Source organism: Pipra filicauda, unplaced genomic scaffold, assembly GCF_003945595.2.
Source record: "Pipra filicauda isolate LSUMZ 115617 unplaced genomic scaffold, ASM394559v2 scaffold205_size1947385_pilon, whole genome shotgun sequence".
Lineage (NCBI taxonomy): Eukaryota > Metazoa > Chordata > Aves > Passeriformes > Pipridae > Pipra > Pipra filicauda.
Genome location: NW_024104316.1, coordinates 1,447,850 through 1,469,307, shown reverse-complemented (window position 1 = coordinate 1,469,307; position 21,458 = coordinate 1,447,850). Strand labels below are relative to the sequence as shown.

Below are 21,458 nucleotides of genomic sequence, written 5' to 3'. Positions count from 1 at the left end.
CGCGGCTTCACCCCGGGGGGACCCCCGCGCCGGGGGGATGCCCGGACCGCCAGGCACCCACCCCTGGCCCCCGGGAGGCGGCGGTGGGGAGTCCCCCGTCCCCGCCCCGTCCCCGCCCCGGAGGTTCCCGGGGAGCCCCGCGGCCCGGAAGCGGATGCGCGGCCCCGGAGCCGGCGGCGGGCAGATGGCGGAGTGCGGGGCGCAGCCCCCCGGGGGTGGCAGCGGGGCTGCGGGCGCGCCCAGCCGGCACGAGAAGAGCCTGGGGCTGCTCACCACCAAGTTCGTGTCTCTGCTGCAGGAGGCCAAGGACGGCGTGCTCGACCTCAAGCTGGTGCGGGGGCTGCCGGCGGGGGGCGAGGGCTCCGCCGCCCCGGGGGTGGGTCCGGGGGGAGCTGCTGCTGGGGGAGCGGGGCTCCGGCGGCACCGGAGCGGGTTTGGAACGGGGAGCCCGGGGCACGGCAGCGCCCCGGTGCAGCAGGTGGTTTAGATTGGGTACTAGGAAAAAACTCTTCGCGGGAAAGGTGGCCGGGCACTGGAACCGGCTGGCCGGGGCAGCGGTGCGGTCACCGCGCCGGGAAGCGTTCAGAAAACGTGTGGATGTGGTGCTTGGGGACAGGTTTAGCGGTGGGGTTGGCGGTGCCGGGCTAATGGTTGGGCTCGATGATCTTGGAGGGCTTTTCCAACCGTAACGGTCCTGTGGTTCCAGGGGCAGGGAAAGCGGGGTCCCCGGGGGTGCGGCAGAGCTGCCAACCGTGCAGCCCTCACACCTCTCCTGCTCTTCCACCCGAGCCCTTCTCCCCACCCCATCGGGCTGTCCCAGCCGCTCTGCCCTCCCCGGAATCTTGCCTGGCGTTGCAGGTGTTTGTGTGCTTCGTTTGGAACCCGGTTTGACTGCCTCGTTCTCTTCTGCGCTCTTGCCCCTCACCAAGGTGCTGCTTGATCAGCGACACCATAATGATCCAGCCCTGTAAAGCCTCCGAGACCTATAGAAACTGTTCCTCCCTGCAGCGCTTAGACCTCCCAGCACACACCAGGAGGGGGAGCGTGGTCACATTCACCTCCCAAAGTTTTCCCCGATGCCTTTAGCCTGTGGAGAAGTGCTCTGTGAATGCGTCTTGCTTCTTTATTTTTTAAGATCTTCACCTAGAGGAAGTAACCAATCCCAGGTTTTTTCTATAAGTGAAGTTCCTTTGCTGTGGTTTCTACAAGTGCCTCTTACATGGGCATGTGTGCAAGTGCTCTGACCCTTCACAGGCAGCAGACAAGTGCCAGAAAGCCCTGACGGTACAGGGGCTGGAGGAGTCTCCTGGCTCCTTGCCTGTGCCAAATTGTTGTCTCTTTGGATTTGACAATATTTTCCTGCTTCAGATGTCCATTAAGTGGGCTCGTGTTGGTTACTGTGATTTGCTCAGCTGTGCAGTGCAGGGTCTCCAAAGTCCCAGCTCGTTACTGGTGAGTGAGGAGGGATGTGGTTCCTGTGCTGACCCGCTCTGGCTGCTGCCACTGACTTTGCTGGTCCTGGCTGTGCACACGTTAACTCTTGCTGGTGCCAGGTTGCCACGTGGTAGTGAAAATGATGCAGTTCTTTACGTCCCAAAACCTGAGGGGAGGAGAGTTGTGCGAGCAAGGCAGGGAAGCCCCAGGGCAGCTCATGCTTGCTCTCCACCTGGCATCCTATCTTTTAAACAGAGGAAAAATTGTATCTTTTCAAGTGCCTCTTCAAAAAAGTGTTCTCTATCAAGCAACATCAGATCTGATTTAGAAAAGGCCTTTTGAATATTGGCTTCACAGAACTGTTGCCAGTCACGCAGACAGCCCTCAGCATTCTCCTTCCCATCCCCATCTCTTTTGCCCTGAAGGAGCACTGAATTTTCAGGCTGCTGAACTAGTGTTTTCTAGCACTGCTTTGCTGCTGGGGAATGGTGATTTTTGGATCCACTCTGAGCAGGATGGCTGGAACTTGGTTTGTGTTTAGTGGGGAGGTTGCAGGGTAAGAAAAGGGGTGAAGGATGAGTGACTTCTTCCCGTGGTCCCATGACATTGTGACAAGTTATGTCTCTGTAACTTGAAGCGCTGGAACAGCAGAAGTATGAGATGGGGAGTGAAGTACTTGGCCAGGAATTGGTCTGACGGGCAGGAAGGAGCTCAGCACGACTGAGAGTGTGGAGTTAAGTGTCTAACCTTTTTTGCAGGCTGCAGATACCTTGGCTGTGCGACAGAAGCGACGGATCTACGATATCACAAATGTCCTGGAAGGCATCGGGTTGATCGAGAAGAAATCCAAGAACAGTATCCAGTGGAAGTGAGTGGCAGAGATGGTCTAAATCGTTCACAGGTCCCTTCCAGTCCAGGTCTGAGTGACAGCGGGGTCAAAATGCCCTGTGCAGAGGGAGGTTCCTCAGTGGTCCGTGCCTGTGCTTCCCCCAGCTGGGCTGTGCTGACGGCAGCAGTGAGGAAAGCTGAAATATGTACGGCACGTCTCCTGCAGCAGAGCTGTTATTTTGGTACAAACTAAATATTTACAGTGCCTTGGGCTGGAAAAGACACCTGTCATGGCACTGGAGATGGGGAAGAGCCCTGCTGGTCTGTGGGAAGTAGAAAAATGTATTGTAGAAACACTGATGTTCTGGAAGGTGAGGATCTAGAGCAGGTACAGATGAGGCTTTCCAGGCAACCTGTCCTTGATGTTGTGAGGGGTGGCAGTAAGGGGCTGGAAACATCTCTGAGAGGTTGGGGCTGTTGTGGTTGCCTCCAGAGGCTGATGCATCTCACTCCTTTTTCCTTTGCCCAGAGGGGTGGGTCCTGGCTGCAACACACGGGAAATAGCTCACAAACTCATCGAGCTGAAGGCAGACATAGAGGACCTGGAGCAGCGGGAGCAGGAGCTGGAGCAGCAGAAGATGTGGGTTCAGCAGAGCATCAAAAACGTTACAGAAGACATGCAGAACAGTCGATATCCTTTGTGTGAACTCATGTTCACTTGCTGGGCTGGAAAGCAAGGGCCTGAGGGCTGGGTTGGTGGGGAGCTGTTGCCGCTGGAGAAGTTGCACTGCAAGAGTCAGAAGGCAGTGCCTGGCTTTGGAATTAGAGTAACTGTTCAGCCTGGGAAGCTGCTTTCTCTGCAGTGCACAGCTTCTCCTCTGTCTTGTGGAAGCAAAACACACTGTAATGTTTACCATGGTGAGAAAAGTGCTTTTTGAGTCACAGGTGGCACTTTCTTGCGTGCAGAGCTGCTCTTGTGGCTTAACTATCTCAGGATGTCAGCTCTGACGAGCACGTAGCTTGCAGACCTCACCTGCAGACCACTTCAGTGTGGCATGGGGATACCTCTGGGAGTGGCATTCCTTGTGCTCATGAAGAAAAGGTCAGGTGTCCTTTGATCTCTCTGTCTGTGCAGGAAGCTGCAGCCTTTCTCCTTAACCTTGGAAACATTAGCATATGTGACACATGAAGACATCTGCAAGTGCTTCACAGGTGAGGAATTGGTGCTCCATGATAAAGATGTGACTCTGCACTTCTGTCAGGCTCTCCCAGTTGCTGTCCTTTCTCCAGGGAAGAGGGGGCAGCAGACCACAGGCTGCCCAGCATCAGGTTAAATGTAGTGTGAGCTCTGATGCCATCCTGGTTTGTGTACCACTGACCTGTAGCTTTCTTGTCACCGTCAGAGGGGGCAGGCAGTATTTTAACTTGTGTTTAAAGGAATATAGCTGTTGCTCCTAAGGAAGTCTTTTTGCTGGGGAGTCACTGCGTGGGTGTATGAGTGTTATGTTAGAAATCCTTTATTTTAAGGGCTTGGGTGGGCAATGTTCTTATAATAGAAAACATTTTACTGCATGGTAGAAATTGGGCTGTAAGCAGGGAAGTAGTATAAAAGGTGGTCCCTCAGCTGCATCATCTTCCCTGCCAACAAGACTGCAAGAAAGAGATAGAGAAGAGCAGGACAGAAGGGAACACAGCACTTGCCCTGCCCTCACTCCCCTGTGTGCTGCTTTCCTAAAGTTGGGGTGGGGACCCGTATCGAAAGTCTCACATTCAGTCTCTTTGGGGCAAGAGTGAAGAAAACCCACCGGAGTCTTTGTTTCTCCTGTTGCCGATTTCAGTGAAAGATGTAAGGCCAAAATAACCCTGGTGGCCATTGTGCAGTGGGGCAGCCTGCACTACCCAAACTGTTCTTCTCAGCTGTAGTGGTGCAGAGTCACAGCTCCTTTCTGCTTCGGTGGACACCCGACCTCTCCTGACCTGGCAACCTGCATCTGCTTGCTTGCTGCAGAGATTGAAGCTGTTCATCCTGACCGCCCCCAGCCATGCGTAATCTCACCCGTGTCTGACTCTCCTGTCTCCTCCAAGCCCTCTTCTCACCCTGCACTTCATCAGCCCTTCTGTTTGTCATCGCTTGCCTTTGTGCTTTCCTTGTTCACCAGCTTTTACACTGCTCAGGTCCCCGCTGGTGTAACAACTGCATCACCCCCTCCCTCGGCTGTACTGCTGCTTCTGGTTGAAGCAGCACCTTTGGGGGCAGGGATTGTGTTTTCAGTTTGACAGTGCTTGGGGTCACATCACTCGTAGCAGCCTGGAAGAGTTTACTGGAGGCCAGCAGACAGCTCATTGCTTGGCTGGTTGAGTGTTTTGCATTTTATTGCACCTGGTTTTTGTAAACCGGTTTGTGTCTGAGGTCAGACCTCACCAAAATATGCAGAGATTAGATCTTACTGAGGGCAGGTCTGAATTCCCTCTAAAACAGAGGGCTAGTCTGTGTTTTTCCATTGTCTGTCCAGTTCTCCTCTATGAATATGCCTTACATGATGCTTTTTCCTCTCCTGACTCAGATGTTCAGGATAGTAAAGCTCAGAGACACCAACTCGAGCTTTAAGACCTGTTAGATCTCTCGTGTTCTTGAACTGTGGTGCAGGCTGAATTTCAGATCCTGGTTTTTCTAATCAATTGCTATTGATCCTGCTTTATTCCAGGATTTCCATGCTTGGACTCTTGTCAAATACAAATTCATTACTTGGATTAATAAAAAAAAAATAAAAAGAGAAGTAAGAATATGTTAGATTTTAGTGACTGGGAAATATAATTTTCCCATCTGTTGCTGTGATGCATTTTGCGCTTGCAGATTCAAAAAGGAAGTGGAAATGCACTGTGAGCTGTTTTGTAAAATTATTTGGGATGTAGCTGTCAAGGCAGATAGAAGCCCAGCACCTGTCTTTGAGACTAACAGGTCTTAAAGCTCGAGCTGGTGTCTCTGAGCTTTACTATCCATTTTTTATGCCTCTTACATTTTTCTTAAGAGTAGATTTGTTAAACAAGTCCCATATAATTGACAAATCCTATGTTATTTTTAATCCCTTTACCTTTTGCTGATCTGACCTTTGGTTGCCTGCCTGAAATTAAGGGATGTGCTTTTCTGCTCTCCACACTCTCTCATCGCTCTGGGGATCTTCTGTGTTAATTATCAAGTGAAGCTTAATGCAGAACACTGGTGAACTGTGAATATTAACCACCCTAAAGCTTAAACATTCAAAGTGAAAGCTGCAGGATGCTTGATCTAAATATGTCAGATGTTCACAGAGCTGGTATTTCTCTGTTCACATTTCTCTAAACCCAGATATGGGCTGGGAGCTGCTCACCTGTGACTTGGGTTATCAGGGCACAGGTCTTAAGGAGCTGCAGGACTTGGAAAGGAAGGATGCTGTCAGCCTGGCTTCCAGCCCCACACATTCTGGGCTCTGTGGTGGGTCCAGCACAACTAACACCAGGCAGCTCTTGCCAGTAGGGACTGGGGAGTGTTGGTTTCAGGTGTTGGTACACCAGCCTGAGGTTGGAAGCCTGGCTCCTGAGCATGCTTTGACCCCATCTCTCCACTGGCAGTCCAGCTGTTTTGTTTATAATTCACATCCAAAAGCTTGTGACAGCAGAATGAAGGATACTTCCCTTAGGATTCAGATATTCTTAGGAGTGAATTGAAGCCAGCCCTTCCAAGAAAAAGAAATAGTTTTGATAAGGACACTGCTGAAAAACTTTGGGGTTGCACTGGGAGAAACTTTGCAGGTACTTTGTGCCCTGGGCCGTTGGCACACTGGGAGCTGTATGATGTGCTTGGGGTGTAGATGTAATCCTGGAGGACTACCAGGAGATGAGGGGTTTGGGGAGGGTCTCAGCTTGTGCCCACCGAGCACTGACTGGTCTGTTTTCACAGGAGACACCCTCCTTGTGATTAGAGCCCCATCTGGCACACGTTTGGAGGTGCCCATCCCTGAGGTGAGTGACAAACACATGGGCAGGGGGCAGGTGTGTGTGTACAGGTACATCTTGTCTGTGGGAAACTGATGTTCTGTTCGAAAAGGGCTTTTAATGTATGTCCGTGTTTTTTGCTTTTGACTTTTCCCAGGGCCTAAACGGGCAGAAGAAATACCAGATCCATCTGAAGAGCACGAGTGGTCCCATTGATGTTCTCTTAGTCAACAAAGATACTTGGAGCTCTCCTCCTGTCGTACTCCCTGTCCCTCCCCCTGAAGACCTCATTCAGTGCCAGGCAGCTGCACCCTCGAAAACACCAATCCCACCGCTCACCCACTTCCAGGAGGCCTCTGTTCCCAGCAGCACCCAGCCCTCCACACCAACACCCACCAGCACTCAGGACCATGGCCCTCCCACACAGAAAAACGCAGGCACAGGTGAGAGGGAGCTAGAGGAGGCAGGAACAGGCTGGTGGCTGGCCAAGGAGGGTTCCTTGTCCCAGTTGGGGCTGGCACTGCTGGATGTGCAGCGTTGAGAGCTCCTGGCACAGGGGCACCTCTGCCTTTGCTGCAGCCCATCCTTTTGCCCTGGTTAGTGGGACTGGTTGTGTTCAGGGAAATGAGGCACTTGGCTTGAGGGGGTAGTGCCAGCCTGTAGGGGCACGTGTAGGGGAGATCATGCAGGTTCATTGATGAGCAAGAGCTTGCAAAAGGGTCATTTTGAGTCTCAAGTTCAGCTTTCAGTTTGAATAAAGGTTGTCAAAAATGCTAGATTAGGTTGGTTGTGGCTTTGTCCACTATTTTTGAAAGCCCCCAGCAGTGGAGATCCCCACCTTCCCTGGTGAACCCTTTCAGGGCTGCAGCACCTTCTCAGTCCTTTATCCTGAAGTTTGGATCCTTTGAGCTCATATTGTGCCTGTTGTGCATGTTACATTGTTTGACACCACTGAGTTCTTAAATTTGGTAACTGCCATTCAGGTAGCTTCAAGCTGCTGTTAGGTCACCCTTAGACTTCTCTTTGCCTGGCTGATCAAGCCCAGCTCCCTCCACTCTTCCTCGCAGGCCATGTGCCCTAGACCCATGGCTAACTTGGTAGCCCTCAGCTGAATCTTCCACAGCTTTCATGAACTGGACAGTGGCCAGAGCTGGACACAGTATTCCAAGTGCAGCCTCAGACCCAAGCAGGAGGATAGTAACTTCCCTGGCTGCACTGGCCATGCTTCTCCTGGTGGAGCTGTTCATTGCTGCCAGGCTGTAGAGAGCTCGTGCTTGGCTCGTGTGCAGCCTGGCACCGCCAGGACTGCTCTCCAGCAGAAGTGCAGAAGGGCCTGGAGGGAAGCAGGAAGCTTTCTCCCTGTGCTTGGGCAGCACTGCCAGCGTGGGCTGAGCCTGTGCCACAGCTGCTTTGGGGCTGGTGGGAGATGACGTTCCCGTGTGTGGCTCTTTCCAGAGTGCGATGTCCCTGCGGCAGAGCCCAAGGGCAGCGGCGACTCCGACAGCCAGCCAGCTGGGCTGGATGCACAGCTGCTCCAGTCCTCTGCCTCCCTGGACAGCAGCTCCGTCCTGCCCAGCACCTCTACCTCCTTTGAGCCGATCAAGCCAGACCCCACGGGAAGTGAGTATGCTCCCTCGTTTCATGTCTTGCTCCAAAATCATGCAGCGAGGGAAATCATGGAGTGAGGGAAAGGCTGCTGGGCCTGGAGGAAGGAGCTGAGCTCCGTTCTGCTGTTGCTGTCAGCCAGGCTCTGCCAAGGATGAGTAGGCATTTCCCTGTGAGGGTGCCAGGGAACCTGGTGAGATGTCTTGTCTAGTGTCCTGCTGCTTTCTTTGACATCAGTACTAGAAAATCGGTGAGGGACATCCGCATGACACATCTCTACTGGTACATGTAGGGTTATTCCCTTTCAGTCCTTTCTGTAGTGTAAGGTTCTGTTTTGGAGACCACATGAAGCTATAGAATTTCCAGCCATCACTGAGAGCACTTTGTAAGTCATGGAGAGTTTTCCTGTATTAGGATAGCTCTTGTCTCTGTTTTCCTCCTTTACTCAGGAATGCTTCATCTGTCCTTAGATCTTTTGTTCTTAGTGATCTTGCAGTGTATATTTGGGGAGCTCCCTGATGTGCTTGGTGAGGTGAAATGGGCTTTAAAAAAGGACCATTGGAGCTTTATGCCAGGAAATGGCAGGCTGGCCCAGGGAGATAAAAGCATCCTCTTACACGAGGTGAATCGAGGCAGCGTGTGGAAGCTGACACTGTGTGAGGTTTACAGACAGGCAGTTACTGCAGAGCTTCTGGCTGTGATAACATGTTCGTGTCCCTGGGCTCCTACAAATTTATCTTAAAGTAGTAGAGCTTAAGTGTTTTATTGCTTATCATTGCAGCAGAAATTATCTGACAGGGAGTGTGGGAGCAGAATTTCTGGATGGCGTAGGATGATTTGGGTGTGTAAGGAGTGCAGGAGGTTTGTGGATGATTCTGCTGTAAAGCATTTCAGACTCTTCATGTAATGATCCAAACCATCTGGTTTGTTGTGTTTGCAGTACTGGAACTTCCCAAAGAGCTGTCAGAGATGTTTGATCCAATGAGAGGTATGTTCATTCCCTGACCACGGCTTTGCTGTGTGCCCATCTACCCACAGAAGTGGGACAGTTTGTTTGACTCACTCCCTTTTGGATTATTTTGTGGATGTGGTTTTGTAAGGTGCTTGTGGTCCTTGCTGGCTGCTGGCCCTCTACTTGTAGTTAGGCACTTTTAAAATTACTGGTTTCTGGATGTATTTTTCTGTCTCCATGTTTCCAGCAACCTCTGTTAGAGCTTGTCTTGCCATGTGCTGACAGGGCTCTCCTGTCCCCATGCTGACACTACTCTGCCTGTGCTCAGCCTTCTCCTCCTCCTTCAGCTTGTCAGTACTATGGAAAACAAAAATCCCTGTTAAGTCTCATTTCAGCTGTAGCCTGCCTGAGGCTAATCCAGGCAAATATTCTAGGGAGATAGTGTTCTTTCTTTGAAACACCCCTCAGTGGTGTTGGTGGGGCTTGTAATTTTGGAGCAGTAGGAGAGGATGCTCTTACATGTGTTTGGAGTTCTCACTCTGCCCAAGGAATGTCTAGGGGTTGCTGCCTAATGCTGGGAGAGATGCTGGGCTACGGGCAGGAAAGGTTAAGGAATTTGGTCTAACATAAAGCTAAACCAGGAAACTCTTTTTATCAGCACATTTATTTCCCTTCAGTGCTGGTGGAATACTTTGTAGCCCCTGTGGCTCAGCAGAGCTGAGTACACACAGGCACTTTTGTGGTGGTCACAGGAGATGTACAGCTCTCCCTAGTTTTGTGCTCTGTCAGATGCTTTGTGAAGGTGCTGCCTTTGTGTAAAAACCCCACAAGCCCAAACACACACACCTGTGAGCCTCCAATCTGTGTGCTGCGAGCCCTGGGCTCCGCAGTCAGCCCGGAGAACATCCTTCCTCCTTGCCCAGCACCTGCTGCTGCAGGTAGTGGATGAAGCCTTGATGATGTCTAAGTACATCTGAAAAGTAAGTCTGAGTTCACAGTGTGAGACATAAACTGCTGCAAAGCCCCAGCCATGTAGAAGACCTAGCTTACCCAAAGTAACCGTGCTGTGTGACTATGTGGACTCCGTTAAAAAGGAGATGTTTGCTGTCTATGGTAATGTATGTGGCTTTATGGAGTATTCTTCCCAGTCTGGAGTGGGAAGATAAAGATCCAGGAGTGAAGGACAAAACAGAATCGACAGCTACAGAGGCAGAACTGAGGACTGGAAAAAAACAGCACTACAGAGCTCAGAGAGACGGTCCTTGCAGCATGCTCCATGCAGCCTCTCATCCCTGTGTGATCCCAGTGATGCTGCCCTGGCACTGGCAGCTGCTTTAAGGCTGTGCAGTGTAAGCTGCAAGAGCTGGAGCTCTCCCATAGTGTTTTGTGTTGGAATTACTTTTATCTCTATTTTAGGCCCAAGCTTCCTTTCACCACTGCCTTCTGTACACACTGTGCCTTAGCCAGAGAAGGGATAAGAAGGGTGGGGAGAACCTTGGGAAGGTGGGGAACTACCCAGGAGCAGATCAGGAGAGCAGTGTTTTGCTACCATGTTTGTCTCTTCCCCAGAATGTATGAACTCTGAGCTGCTGGAAGAGCTGATGTCATCTGAAGGTGAGTCTTAGAGTCTCCTGCCACGGTGTGGCCTTCCCGGGAGGAAGACCATGCTGTGTGACTTTACCCAGCTGGCAGCCCTGAGACTGCAGACTTGCCCTCATCTTTTCTGGGCTCTGGACACAGACTGTGTTCTCGCTGTCCTGACAGCCCCTGAGAGAGGTGTGAGAGCCAGGAGTCTCTTCAGTACTGCAAGGCTGATTGAAGCAATCTCACAGACTGTTACTGTGAGGTGGCTGCACAGCTCAGTGCCCTTTGGCAGCTCTTGGCTCCGGGTGGCAGTGCTGAGTTTTGTAACCAACCCTGGGCTTCTCTTTCCCCAGTGTTTGCTCCCTTGCTCCGCCTCTCCCCTCCACCTGGAGATCACGACTACATCTACAACCTGGATGAGAGCGAAGGCGTCTGCGACCTCTTTGATGTGCCTGTCCTCAACCTCTGACTTCTCAGTGCAGCTGTGAGCCCTGCAAACACAGACTGTTTTGTAACTCTTTGGAAAGTGTCTATTTTTGGATTCCTTTTGTGCTAGAGCTCGATGGCTGAGTAATTCAGAGATGCTCTCATATGGACTCAGAACCAAGAGATGTGGACTTGCAGGCTGGGAGCCTCCCCATAACTTGCTTCTTCCTCTGGTGCTCGTGCAAGGTGCACGTGCAGCTTGGCCCCTGCAGCTCTCCACTGGATCCTGGGCCTCACCTCAAAGGCTCCATGTTTTGAGTGTTCCCAGTTCACCTGTAGAGTTTGCCCATGTGCCTCTCTGAGCTTCCTCCAATCTGCATGCCTTGGTTTTTCCTGCACTCCCAGAGGCACTTTGTACCTCCTAGGTACCAGCTGCTACAAGGAGCCCTAATACCGTGGTCAGTTCACAAGCCCAGAGGTTATTAGTTAGATTTCTCCATGTTAGTGGTTCGGATTGAGGTAGTTGTGTTTCTGAAAGGCATCAGGGGGCGGGGGGAATGGCACCAAAGTGTCTATTTCTGCCAGTGATTTCAGACCAAGCTAGTACGTTTTACAAGAAAAAGCACTTTTTTTAGCCAGCTGTGCCTCCTAGTGGGACTCAGGAGCTGAGTGCTCCTAGTAGCACCCAGGAGCTGAGCCTTTCCCTGCTTGTGCTTCAGCAGGAATGCTGGTTCTGCTTTCACCAGTCTGCTGATGCACAACCCCGAGGGCTCCAGCTCCTTGTCCAGCAGCTGTGCTGTTTCTACAGGGCTAAAGAAGAGGTGCCAGTATGGTTTGTTTTTTAATTTTTGTTTTTGCCTGAGTGAAGAGATGTCTGAAAGGATAAGACTGCTCCAGCTGGTGCCTGTAAGGTACTCCAGGGACATCAGAGCCTGCTCATATTTGCAAATAGCTGTATTCTCTAACCATTGCACTTGAGCCTGCAACTGTCTGAAAGGTGACCAAGCAGTAACAATTCAGTAGTACTTTGCTGTGACAGGTTACGTAGGTGTTGTCCAAATAGTGAGCTTTTCTCCTCCCTTCTTCTCTCAGGATCAGGTTTTCTGTATATTTGAATTTGCTCCTCTAGTGTCCATACCCACGCTCCCAATCCCTGATCCTGTGGCAGGTCTTTACCCAGTGCGATGCTTTCTCTGCACCGTTTTTCCGCGAAATTTTCTTCCTTGCTTTGTAATGGAAGGCCTGCTGTTGGGTTCTTTAGGATCATCAGCTGGTACCAGGCTTGGACCCCGTGCAGTTTAGTTGGAGGTAAAAATGCGCTGATGGATTTATGTCGTATTTTGCAAGTCCCAGCTTTGGGTGTCGGTCAGATCCTGTGTTTGAGTGTCTTTAGTTTTGCACATCTTCCTGCCACCACGGTGGTAGCAGCTGTCCTGCCTTTCCTGCTCTGCAAACTGCCGAAGAGAGAGCCAGGCCAGGCCGTGGTGGGCTCTTGCAGAGAGGTAGCTTCCAGCCATCCACTTAAATAGCTGATGTTTAATTTCTCCACGTAGCTGCTCACTGCCTGTGACCCACACAACCAGCTGCAGCACCAGCACTAAGGGAGGTAAAGTCAGAAGAGCCTGCAGAGGTGAGAGGAGTATTTGCTTGGGACCTGCGTCCCTGAGGTGGCTCCTTGGGCCATCCTTTTGTACGTGGGACTCCTCTGGAAGGACTGTTCCTTGCTGCAGCCCCAAAGCACCAGCAGCCTCTTCGGGAAGAGCGCGAAGAACGAGGGAGGAACAATGGGACGCTCCACTTGGCAGCAGGGAGCTGCTGCTGGTGAGACAGCCGAGGTGTGGGACCCCTCAGGGAGGGTGAACTTCCAGCCTGCATGCAGCCAGTCCCTGAACCTTCCCCTCTCCACATGGAAGCTGACCAGAATCCCTCGGTCCTGCACGTGTATTAGCAAGGCTCCCTGGCTCTGGTGTAGCTCCAGCTCTTCGCATACTGCCTGGCCCTCACCCTCCCTTCCCAGCGTTCACGTTCGCCGCCAAGTTAGACGACCTCCAGAAAAGGATAACACCTAGAGGAAAAAAAAAATTTTACAGTTGCAAATGAACTTTTTTGATTCATATATAAAGATTATTTTTATACTTCTCTCTCTTTTTTTCTTTTTTCTTTTTTTTTTTTTTTTTTTTTTTTGGCGAGGAAAGGAAAAAAAAACCGCCCGCGGTATTTGTACAGAGCGTTCCTCTGACGGGAATAAACGGCAAAAAAACCATTAAAAAAAAAAAAAAACAACAACAACAAAACAACACAGCTTTTCCAGAGTTTGTCGCCCTCGCCCCAAGCATGTTCCTCCTGTGTGGGATGGGGTGCCCTGGGGGAGCGGCGGGAGCGGAGGTGGGTCCCGGCGAACCCGCGTCAGCTCAGGTGAGGGGGCCGGGCCTGCTCGGGGCTGGGTGCTGGTGGCGGAGAGGCCTCGGTGCGGCGGCCGGGCCGGGCCCTGCGGGAGGGGCGGCGGCGGCACCAACCCGGAACTGTGGGGCGGCGCGGAGCCCCGGCGGGAGCCATGCCGCCGCCCAAGGACGTGGTGAAGATCGCCATCCAGATGGTGGGAGCCATCCCGCAGCTCATCGAGCTCCAGCAGGTACCGCCCGGCGCTCCCGCACCCCCTCCCGGCGGTGCCCCCCTCCTCACCTCCCGGCCCCGGCTCACGGCCGCGCTCTCGCCCCGCAGACCAAGCCCCTCGCCGCGGTGCTCAAGGACGTCTGCGACGCGTGAGTACCGCGCCCGCCGCCGGGCAGGGACAGGTCGTGGCAGCCCCGACGGCCGCCGGCTGTGGCCGTGCCGGGGCCGTGACCGGCCGCCCGTGCCCGCAGGTGGAGCCTGCCCAACGCCGAGCACTACGCGCTGCAGTACGCGGACGGGCGGCAGACCTACATCACCGAGTCGGTGAGACAGCCCCCCCCGGCCCCTCCCGGCCCCGCCGGCGCGGAGCTCGCCGGCTCACCCGTGCCTCTCTCCTTACAGAACCGCAGGGAGATTAAGAACGGGAGCATTTTGCGGCTGACCACCTCCCCGGTACATCCCTCTGCCCCCCCTCCCCCCCGTCTCCTCCTGCGGTGTGTGCTCTGGTGGGATGTGTCCCTGCGGTGGGGCAGTGCGGGGCTCCGAGCCCTCTGCCACTGGCTCCCTCGGTGACTTGAGCTCGTGGTGGCTCCTTCCAGCGCCTCAGACCCAGCAGAAATAACATGGGCAGGAGACATGGCTCAGCCTTCATTTTCCCTCGGCAGAGCTTGGGGGAGTTTGAAGAGAAACTAAATCATCTTGAGATGCTTTAGACGTGTGGGCCAACTCATCAAGTGTTCTTGGTGTCATGCCAGCTTGACCTCCGTCCTCAGCTCCTCCTGGTCTCTGCTCTGGTGGCTCTGTCTCTCAGTCCAGCGCCTCACTGGGGCTGCTCTAGCCTGAGACTCCTTCCAAAACTTGCACTTCAGCTCTTCCAGCCTTCTTCAAGCTTTTCACTGTCTTTTGATGAGCCCCTTTGGCTTGATTCTTTCCTTCCTGGTAGGACCAAGAAGCAGAGCGGTTGTACAGCGGGATCCAGAGCAAGAACGTGGATGTGAAGACTGACTCACTGAAGAAGCTTGCAAGCCTCTCCCAGGATGTTACCTTTGCTCAAGAGTTCATCAGCAGGAATGGCTTGAAACAGATTTACTCTATTGTGGAAGAAGGGAACGAGTGAGTATCAGGACACGACCTTCTTTGACTTTTCTTCTGCCTTGTTAATGCTGCATGAGCTCCAAGCTGGGTGTTGGAGTGGACTCTCTTTGTGTTCCTGACTTGTTGGTGCCTGCACTGTGGCTGTGTCCCTGCATGCTGGCAGCCAGGGGAAGGTCCCCAGGGATATGTGGTCCTGACTCCTTGTGAATGTGCCCAGACTTGAACCTCCCATCCCTTTGCTGGCTGGGTCATCTGTAGCCTCACGGGTTTTGCTTCCAGGAAACCTCCTGTGATCATCTTGGCCTCCGCTGCTGCTCATTCCTGCCACCCCGAATAAACCCTCTGTCCTGAGGTTTTAGCTGCCAGAGATTTTCAGGCAGTTCAGGAAAACCCCAGTTGCCAAATAGGAGTGCCTGTGTGACTTGTTCAGGATGTGCTGGTGCATCTCCTCTGAGCTCCTGTCACACAGAGAATGCAGAGCCTAAAACCAGGCAGCACAGCATATGTTTCTTAGAACCACAGGAGGGATATGAGGTAGTTTGTCTGCAGTGATCTTTGTACTGTGGTAATGCAGCTTTCCAACTATTGAACTTCCCCTGCCCTGACTTCCTGGGATGACTAAGTGAGAGTCATTTCTAACCCAACAGTCTCTTTCCTTTCTTCTCCTCACTGCCTTTGTTCATCTGTCCCTCCAGTACAGGGGAGATGCTGGCTCACACTCTGAAAGCCTTCACAGAGCTGATGGAGCATGATTTTGTTTCCTGGGAAAATCTTAGTACAGTCTTCATCAAGAAGGTAAGCACCTTCTGCAGCCTCCACAGCCTGTACTCTTGGTATTCCTCGTTGTCCTTGTCCCCCAGGCTCAGCCTGCCCTCAATGGATGGTTTTGTCTCTCGTAGATAATGAGTTTTGTCAATATGAATGCGGTGGATGCATCCATCCAGCAGCTCTCCTTGTCTATCCTGGAGAACATGGTGCCTACCAGTCGCCTCCTCTTTGAGCTGGTCAAAAAAGAAGTGACGTTGGATCGTCTTCTCACCCACCTGCAGGTGTAAGTGGAGAGAGGCCAGAGCACCGTTCGCCCCCACCCTCGGAGCTGGTGGTTCTCACAGTGTTCCTCCTCTTCCTCCTGCAGGACAAATGCCGAGCTGCAGCTGAAGGCCATGGCCCTGCTCATCGCGCTGCTGCTGACGGCGACCGACGCCGAGCGGCGGGTGAGGGGCACCAGGCAGGGTGGTGGCCTTGCAGAGCCAGGCACCCACAGCTCCCCTGTCACCGGGGTGCTCTGCTGAGAACCCTCAACTGTCACTAGTTCTGCCTCAAATGGCAGAAGTGTCACAGTTGGTGGTGGCACAGTGGCTGTGATGGCCCAGCCCCAGTGCCTGGCACGTCTGAGCTGTCGTGGTGGGGGCCTCCCCTGTGATGGGACCTTGGGCATCTGGGTCCTCTGCTGTGGGGTTTGTGTTCTTTGGGATGGCAGGGCTGCAAGAGATGCCCAGACACGTTTAAAGTCAGTGTCCTCATTCTGCCTCTTCTTGACTGACACAACCTATCCTGGCAGCCTGGTAGGAGGATCTGTTTGAGCCCCATTGGGGTGGGCACGTCCTGGTTCCAGGGCAGTGGAAGCTGGAAGCAGGTCTCTTGCTCGCTGGTGTCACTCTTGAGACTGCCAGGTCCTTTCTATCCCCACCTTGCCTGTGGCCCAAAGCTAAACTAAGCAGGGAATCGGGTTGACAGTGGGAACACCAGCTTTTTTTGGGAGGAGGAAATGGTGGTGTGCTGAGCACATCTCACAGCCTTTTCCCTTCCTAGGACATGATGGACTACCTAAGAGAGAAGAACATCAGGCAGTTTATCCACAAGGTGAGGAGCTAGGACTGTGCAAGGGTCTGCTATGAATGAGTGCTTCATTCTCTGTCCTTCCTCCCCAGGCCCTGTCCCCTGAGCCCCAGCCTTTGGTGACTGTGCCTGGCTGGGTTACCTGTGTGCCCACACCCCTTTCTTGATATCTCCTATGGCTGCTGCTCTGCTGGCACCCTTGTGCCCAGGGTTGCACCCCCATCAGCCTGCAGTTCAGTGCACTCAGCTTTTGCCCAACCCCGAGGGGAGCTTCCCACTTGCCAAGGCCCCTTTGAGCAGCAGGACCTACTGAGCTTAGGCTTTTGGGCTCTGGGCTTGGAAGAACTGGGAGCAGCAGCCTTGGGGAACCTTCTTACGTGTGATCTCCTGTAGAACATCATCCACAGCTCTGAGCCACTGGGGGACGAGATGGCCCATTACCTGTATGTGCTGCAGTCTGTCAGCCTCAACCTGTGCGAGCATCGCATGAGGACCTCCATGGATCCCTACTCACAGGTCTGGGAGTGCTCTCCTTACAAGTCTGGTCCTGGTCTCTTCCACCTGTGGAAGCAGCTCGCATTTGGGTGAACCCAGCACATTTGATCTCATCGTGGGTTTGCCCTGGGAGAACCTGCTCGTGTGGGGCTCACGGGCATCCCCTCCTCTCCGCTCTCCCTCAGGAACAGCGGGAGCTCCTCCAGTCCCTGCGCCAAACTGCCTTTGAGTTGGAGAGCGAGGCACCTGCCGGCAACTTCAGCACCGAGCGCCGGCGATCCCTGTGTGCCAAGGAATTCCGCAAGCTGGGCTTCATGGTGCGTCCCCCCCGCATCCCCTCCCCAGCCCCAAGCTGGCTCCTCCATGCAGCCTTGGGGGCACCTTCTGATGGCTCCCCTAAGCCTGGTGTCCCTGTTGATGCTGATGGACCACCATGCAGTACCTCCCTTCTGCTCCCTCGGGAATCTGGAACAGCAAGTGTGTGGATGTGCCGGGACTCCAAGGAAAACCCTGTGGCTGCATCAGGAGGACGCTGCTGCTCGGAGAAGAAAGTTGCAGCTGCTAAACTGCATCCTTTGTGTCCTCCTAGAACAACAGCAACCCAGCAGAGGACCTCCGCCGTGCCCCACCGGGACTCCTTGCCCTGGACAACATGGTGTATTTCTCCAGGAACACCCCCAATGCCTACAGCAGGGTGCGTGTGCTCTCCCAGGGAGCTCCCTGGTGGAGAGTTACTGGATCTCCACCTGTTTTTCCTTTCCCTGTGACCTGTCCTTGGCCAAACCCAGGCAAGGATGTCCCTTTTGGGCAAATGTCCTACTGTTGCCCTGTTTCAGATGGAGCTGAGTCCTCCCTATGGGTAGGAGAAGCCATTTGAGGCTGGTGGCACTGAAGGGTTCCCATAGTTTTTGGGGTTTTGCCCACAGCTTGGTTTTCAGGCCTTGAGCAAACTGAGGCAGTTTGGGCAAAACCAGCAGGGCATCGGCCATGCTCCTACTTGCAGTGCCTGTGACCAGCTCATGCACTGCCACAGGGGAAGGAGGAGGGTGGGGCTGGATTTTGGGGAGAGTGAATCACTCCTTTTAGGGGTGGCTTTACCTGGGTGGGGACAGCTTGACTAGGAATTCAGGAGGAGTGTGGGACATTTGAGCCCCACTGTTGGGGCAGCCTTCCAAGGTCATGGCCCGTGTAATGCGAGGTATGGCCCTCTCCTCCAGTTTGTCCTCGAGAACAGCAGCCGGGAAGACAAACACGAATGTCCCTTCGCTCGAAGCAGCATCCAGCTCACCCTGATCCTCTGTGAGATCCTGCATGTCGGAGAGCCGTGTACGTGTGTGCCCCAGCTTGTCCTTCTCTCTGCCCTGCTGCCTGGGGGGACGAGCTGCCAGGGCAGGGGGCTGCATCCATGGGGCCACCAGGCTCTGGCATGGCCAACAGCAGGGGAGGGGGAGGTAGGGCTGGGAAATGTCCAGGTTCTCCTGGACACTGAAATCCCCTGGAAAAACTGGGGAGTCTGGCATCACCTGTCCTTCTCACCGCAGGCTCGGAGACGGCTCAGGCCTTTTACCCTATGTTCTTCGGGCAGGATCATTTCTTCGAAGAGCTTTTCTGCATCTGCATCCAGCTGGTGAACAAGACCTGGAAGGAGATGCGTGCGACCCAGGAGGACTTTGACAAGGTGCGAGGGGATGCTGCGGCCCTGGACGGGATCACAAATTCAGGGGCTCTGGGGAGCGTTGCCAGAGTGGGGTTGACAACCTGGGCCCTGCAGGTGATGCAGGTGGTGCGGGACCAGATCACCAGGACCCTGGCCCTCAAGCCCACCTCCCTGGAGCTGTTCAAGACCAGAGTGAACGCGCTGAACTACAGCGAGATCCTGAAGCTGCGGCAGACGGAGCGGCTGCACCAGGAGGAGACGCTGGCTGTGCCCGTGCTGTGAGTGGGCTGCGGGGGTGACGCCGTGGGGCTGGGGAGGTCAGTGAGCACCTGTTGAGATGGCTGTGCTCCTCTTCTGCTGGTTTTCGCCCCAGGGAACTGCGGGAGAGGCTGAAGCCGGAGCTCCTGGAGCTGATCCGACAGCAGCGCCTGCTGCACCTCTGCGAGGGCACCCTCTTCCGCAAGATCAGCAGCCGCCGCAGGCAGGGTGGGTGCCAACCCCCTGCTCCTGGGTGGGGGTCCTGGGAGGGGGGCAGAGGCTTGTCCCCATGTCCCCTGCCACTGGGGAAATTGCAATTAATCTATGGGAGTAGCATGCCCAGCTCCCTGGACAGCTGGTGTGGGCTAATTCACGGGGCGAGAGAGAGAAATGGGGAGCGTGGATGGTGGGGGCAGCTCTGTCCCCCCCGGGAAGGGGACCTCAGTGGGGGGAGGCTGAGCATTTCTCATGTCTCTTCTGCTGCAGACAAGCTGTGGTACTGCCGCCTGTCACCCAACCACAAGGTACTGCACTATGGGGACGTTGAGGAGGGGGTGGAGTCTCCCCCCATCGAGAGCTTGACAGAGAAAAGTAGGTGATGAAGAGAAAGGGAGGTTGGGAAGGAGGGAGGGGAATCCCAGCTGAGACTGCATTAAGATGGGAATTCCCCCTCTGCCTGGCTGCTGTGCAGCTGGCCCAGTGTCCACTGGTATTGTGGGACTGGGAGCTGTGGGAGTTCAGGCTGGGGCAGGCTGGCTCCCCAAAGGTCACTGCAGAGTGGCTTGAGCCCCCCACCCTGAGTTGTGGATGGCTGTGAGCCCCCTTATTTCATCTGTGTCGGGCTCTGAGTACCAGGGACCTGGAGGAAAAGGAGAGGGAGGGGAAGGGAAGAAGGGGAGAGGAGATGCTCACAGCTCCTCCACTTGCCCCAGTTCCTGTGGCAGACATGAAGATGCTGCTGGTGGGGAAGGAGTGTCCACACACAAAGGAGAAGAGCTCCGGGAAGCAGAACAAGGTCAGCCCCTCACACTCCTCCCTGTCCAGGGGGCCCAGCACACTCCCCTCCCCGGCTGGGGATGGGTTTTGGGGGTGGATGAATGGTGACAGGTTGTGTGGTTTCATGGACAGAGACCTCTTGGGTCTCCTGGGGTGCAGAGGAGGAGGCTGGGAGGCAGCTCCCGCTCTGAACTCCGCCGGGGTTGGAAAGAGTCCAGCTGAGAGGCTGACTACACCCTGTGCTGTCCCTGCAGGATGTCCTGGAGCTGGCCTTCTCCATCGTGCATGACGTGGAAGAATACTGCCTCAACTTCGTTGCCCCCACCCGGTACGAGGTGAGTCCAAGGGCCCTCTGAGGAGGCACACAGTGGCCGTTGCAGGCGGGGCAGTGAGTCCTGGGGAGTGGGAACCACACAGGGGGAGAGGTGGGCTCTCTGGCTGCCCAGGGCTGGTGCCAGAGATGCCCGTGCTCCGCTTCCCCAGTTCTGCCTCTGGACGGATGGGCTGAACGTGCTCCTGGGCAAGGAGATGACGAGTGAGCGAACACAGACAGACCTCGATGTCCTGCTGTCCATGGAGCTCAAGCTGCGGCTCCTGGACCTGGAGAACATCAGCATTCCCGACACCCCCCCTCCCATCCCAAAGCCCCCCAGCAACTTAAACTTCTGCTACGACTTCAGCCATGCAGAGCAGTGAGTTCCTCCCTGTGCCCCGTACTCCCCCCCTATGCCCCTCAAAATCAAACCCCTTCCTCCAGGCCCTGTCTCTCATCTCTGGCCCAAAGGGACAAGCCCAGGTGCTCGCTGGGGGCTTGGGTGGCCCACCCTTTCCTGCCTGCATCCTGCCCTCCTGTGAGAACATGGGAATGAGCTGCTGAGTATCAGGCTCTTGTTCAAGGGGGGTGACTCAGCTGCTTTGCCCCCCTGCCGTGGGCAGGCAAAACAAAATTCCCAGACAGCCAAACCCCTCTGTGGTGGCACTGACCCTACACACACTACAGGCAGGTTTTGGGCAGAGAGGGCAAGGATGTGGGCAGGAATAAAGGTACAGGCAGCCCTGGGATAGCTGGAGCTGGGGTAACACTACAAAGGTACAAATCTGCACTGCCTGACTTTTGCCATCAGTGTAGGGGATCCTTTCTGGACAAGAAGGTGGTTGGGAAAAGGATAAAACACACCTTTCCACTAAGTTTGTCAAGGAGACAGCATCTCCCGAGCACGGTGTGCCTGCCAGGTCCCTTCCGCACTGAAATGTGTTTTTGCTGAGTCCTGTCCTGGAAGGGGGGTGTTTAGGGAACAAGCCCCCTTTTCCCAGCACCAGTCAGCTGGGCCTGGTGAGGAGGAGACCCCAGTCTGCCCTTGCTGCCCAGCACTGTGATGTTTTGCCAATCCTGGTGCCTTCCCCCCGCCCTGGGCGGGCACTTGCACACTTCAGCCATGCTGCTGCACTACTGCACCACGACAAGCTACCTCCTCCCGGCCCCCACGGCCCCCACCCTGGTGCCCTGCACCTCCTCGTGCCTGCAGCTTCTCCCAGGGGTGTTGTGGTAACAACCACAGCCGCAGGTCATGGGGATCCAGCTGTGCCTCTGCCTCCTGTGTACAGGACAATAAACACCTGTGGAGAACTCGGAGATGTGTCCTTGCCAAAGATTTGGGGAAGGGCTCAGACTAGCAGGTCAGAAGGGGCCAGAGTGAGTCAGAC

At 54.5% G+C, this 21,458-nt stretch overlaps 2 protein-coding genes across 7 annotated transcripts; both read left to right on the top strand.

The window, feature by feature from the left end:
• Nucleotides 1-140: 140 nt before the first annotated feature.
• E2F4 (E2F transcription factor 4) lies at nucleotides 141-12,936 on the top strand. 3 transcript variants are annotated; one of them, XM_027716191.2, is made up of 10 exons: nucleotides 141-331; nucleotides 2,193-2,302; nucleotides 2,792-2,953; nucleotides 3,431-3,474; nucleotides 6,200-6,261; nucleotides 6,392-6,677; nucleotides 7,690-7,854; nucleotides 8,780-8,827; nucleotides 10,361-10,405; nucleotides 10,729-12,936. In XM_027716191.2, the coding sequence occupies exons 1-10, from the start codon at nucleotides 155-157 to the stop codon at nucleotides 10,842-10,844; spliced, it is 1,215 nt and encodes a 404-aa protein (XP_027571992.1). In that variant the 5' UTR covers nucleotides 141-154; the 3' UTR covers nucleotides 10,845-12,936. The 3 variants fall into 3 exon arrangements, with proteins under 3 accessions (XP_027571992.1, XP_027571991.1, XP_027571993.1); XM_027716190.2 differs by having other exon boundaries at nucleotides 141-376; XM_027716192.2 differs by lacking the exon at nucleotides 8,780-8,827 and having other exon boundaries at nucleotides 141-376.
• Nucleotides 12,937-13,242: 306 nt separating this feature from the next.
• ELMO3 (engulfment and cell motility 3) lies at nucleotides 13,243-21,387 on the top strand. Of its 4 annotated transcripts, XM_027716187.2 has the most exons (20): nucleotides 13,243-13,433; nucleotides 13,523-13,563; nucleotides 13,666-13,738; nucleotides 13,817-13,867; nucleotides 14,358-14,527; nucleotides 15,205-15,304; nucleotides 15,409-15,560; nucleotides 15,645-15,723; nucleotides 16,322-16,372; nucleotides 16,742-16,864; nucleotides 17,029-17,160; nucleotides 17,433-17,537; nucleotides 18,061-18,169; nucleotides 18,385-18,521; nucleotides 18,615-18,778; nucleotides 18,874-18,986; nucleotides 19,245-19,349; nucleotides 19,691-19,773; nucleotides 20,009-20,089; nucleotides 20,238-21,387. In XM_027716187.2, the coding sequence occupies exons 1-20, from the start codon at nucleotides 13,356-13,358 to the stop codon at nucleotides 20,448-20,450; spliced, it is 2,160 nt and encodes a 719-aa protein (XP_027571988.1). In that variant the 5' UTR covers nucleotides 13,243-13,355; the 3' UTR covers nucleotides 20,451-21,387. The 4 variants fall into 4 exon arrangements, with proteins under 4 accessions (XP_027571988.1, XP_027571989.1, XP_039236798.1 ...); XM_027716188.2 differs by lacking the exon at nucleotides 13,817-13,867; XM_039380864.1 differs by lacking the exons at nucleotides 13,243-13,433; nucleotides 13,523-13,563; nucleotides 13,666-13,738; ... (3 more) ...; nucleotides 15,409-15,560; nucleotides 15,645-15,723 and having other exon boundaries at nucleotides 16,364-16,372; nucleotides 16,756-16,864.
• The last annotated feature ends 71 nt before the right edge of the window (nucleotides 21,388-21,458 follow it).